Source organism: Myotis yumanensis, unplaced genomic scaffold (assembly GCF_028538775.1).
Source record: "Myotis yumanensis isolate MYYU_CA2020_CCGP unplaced genomic scaffold, mMyoYum1.0.hap1 SCAF_1, whole genome shotgun sequence".
NCBI classification, from domain to species: Eukaryota; Metazoa; Chordata; class Mammalia; order Chiroptera; family Vespertilionidae; genus Myotis; species Myotis yumanensis.
Genome location: NW_027223752.1, coordinates 79,674,536 through 79,680,154, shown reverse-complemented (window position 1 = coordinate 79,680,154; position 5,619 = coordinate 79,674,536). Strand labels below are relative to the sequence as shown.

The window sequence follows — 5,619 nt, the reverse complement described above, 5'->3', positions numbered from 1 at the left end:
TTTGTCAAATATTAATTGAGCATATTGGTTGGGGCTGATTTCTGGGCTCTCTATTCTATTCCATTGATCTATATGTCTGTTCTTGTGCCAGTACCAGGCAGTTTTGAGAACAGTGGCTTTGTAATACAGCTTGATATCTGGTATTGAGATCCCACCTACTTTGTTTTTTCTCAGGATCACTGCAGCTATTCGGGGTCGTTTTTTATTCCAGATGAATTTTTGGAGAGTTCGTTCTAGGTCTGTGAAATATGCTGTTGGTATTTTAATGGGAAGTGCGTTGAATTTATAGATTGCTTTGGGTAGTATGGACATTTTAATGATGTTGATTCTACCAATCCAAGAACATGGTATGTTCTTCCATCTGTTTATGTCTTCCTCTATCTCTTTTTTCAACATCCTGTAGTTTTCTGAGTAGAGGTCTTTTACCTCTTTAGTTAAGTTTATTCCTAGGTAGCTTAATTTTTTTGGTGCGATGGTAAATGGGATTGCTTTTTTAATCTCTCTTTCTGCAGGTTCACTATTGGTGTATAGAAATGCCATAGATTTCTTGACATTAATTCTGTATCCTGCTACATTGCCGAATTCTTTTATTAAGTCTAATAGTTTTTTGATGGAGTCTTTAGGGTTTTTTAAGTATAATATCATGTCATCTGCAAATAAAGACAGTTTTACTTCTTCTTTTCCAATTTGGATACCTTTTATTTCTTCTTCTTCTCTAATTGCAATGGCTAATACTTCCAGTACTATGTCAAACAGGAGTGGTGAGAGTGGGCATCCCTGTCTTGTTCCTGTTCTTAGGGGAAATGGTGTTAGTTTATGTCCATTGAGTATGATGTTGGCTGTGGGTTTGTCATATATGGCTTTTATAATGTTGAGGTATGATCCTTCTATTCCCACCTTGCTGAGAGTTTTTATCAAAAATGGGTGTTGAATTTTGTCAAACGCTTTTTCTGCATCAATTGATATGACTATGTGGTTTTTTTCCTTCAATTTGTTTATGTGATGTATCACGTTTATTGATTTGCAGATATTGTACCATCCTTGCATGCCTGGGATAAATCCTACTTGGTCATGGTGTATGATCTTTCTGATGTACTGCTGGATCCTATTTGCTAAGATTTTGTTGAGGATTTTGGCATCTATGTTCATGAGGGATATTGGCCTGTAATTCTCTTTCCTTGTGTTGTCTTTACCTGGTTTTGGTATTAGGGTGATGTTGGCTTCATAGAATGAGCTTGGAAGTTTTCCTTCCTCTTGGATTTTTTGTAGCAGTCTGAGGAGGATAGGTTTTAGTTCTTCCTTGAATGTTTGGTAAAACTCCCCTGTGAAGCCTTCTGGTCCTGGGCTTTTGTTTGCTGGAAGCTTTTTGATGACTGCTTCAATTTCTTCCATAGTTATTGGCGTGTTGAGATTTTTAGATTCTTCCTGATTAAGTTTTGGAATGTTGTATTTTTCTAGAAATATGTCCATTTCCTCCAGGTTGTCTAGTTTGTTGGAGTAGAGTTGTTCATAGTATTTTTTAACAATCATTTGTATTTCTGTGGGGTCTGTTGTTATTTCGCCTCTATCATTTCTGATTTTGTTTATTTGGGTCCTCTCTCTTTGCTTCTTGGTGAGCCTGGCTAGAGGTTTGTCAATCTTGTTTATCCTTTCAAAGAACCAGCTTTTGGTTTCATTGATTTTCTGTATTGTTTTTTTGGTCTCTATGTCATTTATTTCTGCTCTAATCTTTATTATCTCCTTCCTTCTGTTCACTCTGGGCTTTTCTTGTTGCTCTCTTTCTAATTCTTTGAGCTGTAGATTTAGATGATTTACTACCATTTTTTCTTGTTTGTTGAGGTAGGCCTGTAGAGCTATAAACTTCCCTCTCAGGACTGCTTTCATTGTGTCCCAAAGGTTTTGGATTGTTGTGTTTTCATTGTCATTAGTTTCCAGGATGTTTTTAATTTCTTCTTTGATCTCATTGGTAACCCAATCAATATTTAATAAAATGCTATTCAGCTTCCAAGTGCTTGAGTATTTTGGGTTGTTTTTCTTGTAGTTTATTTCTAATATTATGCCCTTGTGGTCTGAGAAGATGCTTGGTATGATTTCAATCTTCTTGAATTTGGGGAGACTTTGTTTGTGACCCAATATGTGGTCTATTTTTGAAGATGTCCCATGAGCACTTGAGAAGAACGTATATTTTGTGGCTTTGGGGTGCAGTGTTCTGAAGATGTCAATTAAGTCCATCTGATCTAGTGAGTCATTTAGGATTGCTGTTTCTTTGCTGAGTTTTTGTCTAGTGGATTTATCCAGTGATGTCAGTGGTGTATTAAAGTCCCCTACTATGATTGTATTCTTGTCGATCTCTCCCCTGATATCTTCCAGGAGTTTTCTTATGTATGTGGGTAGACTATAGGTTCTTTATTGTTACTTCCACTTCTTTTATGCTATAATTTTTGTGATTTGAGATAATTAATTTAATATTTTTATACTGGAAAATTTTATATTATACTAAATTGTTTGTTGAAAGACTCTCCCTTGGGTACCATACAGAGACTCAGAGAAAGAAGATTTGGAGTACAAAATAACTAATTGAGATTCAGATAGTGACCATTAAGCTGCATGAACAAGTTATGAAATGGCTACACGGTGGTACTTAACCAGAGATACAGATAGGTTACCACCTCTAAGTTAGGTGAAAAGTAGAGTTATTGTTGGGGTCCTGATGATCAGTTTGGAGTTAGGGTAGTACAATGATACCAGAGGAAGGGCAAAAAGATTATTACTAAGAGAACACAGAGAGCAAAGCAAAGAGTTATCTGGCAGAAACTTGGAATTCAGAGGAACTGAGGAGAGAAAATACTTAGTGAAAATTTTGAGTTAATGAATGAGGTTTCTAATTCCAAGAAACTGGCTAAGCCTCAAGCACAGTACAACCACAAAAGAGCAAAGACCTTGATAATTGGACTTATGTTGTATATCAATCAGAAGCTTCTCATATAACTCAAAAAGGTAGGAATCACAAGGTTTAGAATGCCAGACTTAAATTGGAGAGCAGTTCTATGGAAGCCCATTGGTGAATGGGAATAAGAGTCTGGCTTTAAGAACGGCATTTTTATTTGCTTTCCTGCTTTAAGTCTGGAAGAAGGAAAGGTTCAGAGTTTACCCAGGATATTGGAGAGGGTTGAAGCATGCTGTTTTTAATTGAAGGAATAGATATGTAAAATATTTTACTGGAGAAAAACTAGAGTCTATGGAAGAAATAATCATCATAATAAATTCTGCTTCTTAATGTACTGCAGGCAGAGGAGATGGCGAATGAGAATAGCACAGTGGTAACTGAATTCATCCTCCTTGGTCTGACTCAGTCTCACAATATTCAGCTACTGGTCTTTGTGCTAGTTTTAATTTTCTACCTCATCATCCTCCCTGGAAATTTCCTCATCATTCTCACCATCAGAACAGACCCTGGCCTCACAGCCCCCCTCTACTTCTTTCTGGGCAACTTGGCATTCCTGGATGCATCCTACTCCTTCATTGTGGCTCCCAGGATGCTGGTGGACTTCCTCTCTGAGAAGAAGGTAATCTCCTACAGGGGCTGCATCACTCAGCTCTTTTTCTTGCACTTCCTTGGAGGAGGGGAAGGGTTACTCCTTGTTGTGATGGCCTTGGACCGCTACATCGCCATCTGCCGTCCTTTACACTATTCAACTGTCATGAACCCCCGAGCCTGCTATGCCTTGCTGTTGGCTCTGTGGGTAGGAGGCTTTGTCCACTCCATCATTCAGGTGGCCCTCATCCTCCGCTTGCCCTTCTGTGGCCCCAACCAACTGGATAACTTCTTCTGTGATGTGCCGCAGGTCATCAAGCTGGCCTGCACAGACATCTTTGTGGTGGAGCTCCTGATGGTCTTCAACAGTGGCCTGCTCACTCTCCTGTGTTTCCTGGGCCTTCTGGCCTCCTATGCAGTCATCATCTGTCGGGTACATCGGTCGTCCTCTGAGGGGAAGAACAAAGCCCTGTCCACTTGTACTACTCATGTCATTATTATACTTATCATGTTTGGACCTGCCATCTTCATCTACACTCGCCCCTTCAGAGCCTTCCCAGCTGACAAAGTGGTTTCTCTCTTCCACACTGTGATCTTCCCTTTGTTGAATCCTGTGATTTATACTCTTCGCAATCAGGAAATAAAAGCTTCCATGAGGAGGTTGCTTAATCAGCACTTAGCCTGATGAAAGGGAGGAAGGGAAGAATATGAAAATCAAGACTGGAGAATTTCTTCTGAAATTAATGTATACATCCCCAAAACATTTCATTTATTGAGCATCTCCCATTGTCAGAACTATTCTAGGCACTGGAGAAAGAGTTATTAATGAGATAAGTAAAGTTACTGATCTCCTAAAGTTACTTCTGGTGAAAATAGACAGCCATTAAGATAGAAAATAAATAGCATGGTTTCAGGAAGAATACTCTCCTAAAAAATTTATAGAGAGTGTGGAGTGGGAGCGGGTAATCAGTTTACTTTCAGTTTATCAAGACAGGTCTTCTTAAGGAGGTAATATTTTGGTTGATATCCAAAAAAGCAAACCATGCAAATATCTACAGGCAGAGCATTCTAGGCAGAGGAAACAGGTAGTGCAACAATCTGAAGATAGTATGAACTAGGTATACTTAAGAAACACAACAAAATTCAAATTGACTGGTATATAATAAGTGAATGTGAAAACAATTAGAGTTAAAGTTAGAGATACTGCTGGTGTATAACATACATATGGGTCTATAAACTGAGTATAGTGTGATTTTTTTGTAATAATAATGTCATTCTAAGGTTTGAAGCAACAGTGATTTCTCTAATATAGTTTTATAAATTACTTAATCAGCACTTAGCCTGATGAAAGGGAGGAAGGGAAGAATATGAAAATCAAGACTGGAGAATTTCTTCTGAAATTAATGTATACATTATGTATAAACCCATAATTCTGTGCAAATATCAATAAGGGTGGGGCAAAAGTAGATTTTTCAGTTCCTCATCTGGAAAAAAATGCAATAACTAATAAATAATAATATAATAATAAACTTTGTGTTTTGCATCCTCACAACTGTAAACCTACCAATGGGGAAATTATGTTTATAAATATATTTTCCCCATAATTAGAGGAAGGGAAAAGAAAGCTGGTCATTTTTTTTACAGAGAGGAAGGGAGAGGGATAGAGAGTTAGAAACATTGATGAGAGAGAAACATCGATCAGCTGCCTCCTGCACATTCCCCACTGGGGATGTGCCCGCAACCAAGATACATGCCCTTGACCGGAATCAAACCTGGGACCCTTCAGTCCGCAGGCTGATGCTCTATCCGCTGAGCAAAACCGGTTAGGGCAAGCTGGTCATTTTTATGTGAAAAGGTGATGGAAACATTTCACTTTCTTTTCTCCAGAATGTCATGATTACTTCTAGCAGATTTTTATGACTCATAGCTGTTTGTTGATCTCATCCTCTGTTGATTTCACACTGAGTATAATGATGATAGTTCTTTAATAAACTAGTCGGGAAGCTATTGCATCCTAGTTATTTTAAACACAGTATGATTTAATATACACAGTTTTGTGCTTACAAAATAGTTGAAAAGTCCGG

General features: G+C 38.1%; 1 protein-coding gene across 1 annotated transcript; it reads left to right on the top strand.

The window, feature by feature from the left end:
- The first annotated feature begins 3,296 nt into the window (after positions 1-3,296).
- On the top strand, positions 3,297-4,220 carry LOC139003587 (olfactory receptor 4N2). Its single transcript, XM_070405649.1, has one exon. The coding sequence runs from the start codon at positions 3,297-3,299 to the stop codon at positions 4,218-4,220; it is 924 nt and encodes a 307-aa protein (XP_070261750.1).
- Positions 4,221-5,619: the final 1,399 nt, after the last annotated feature.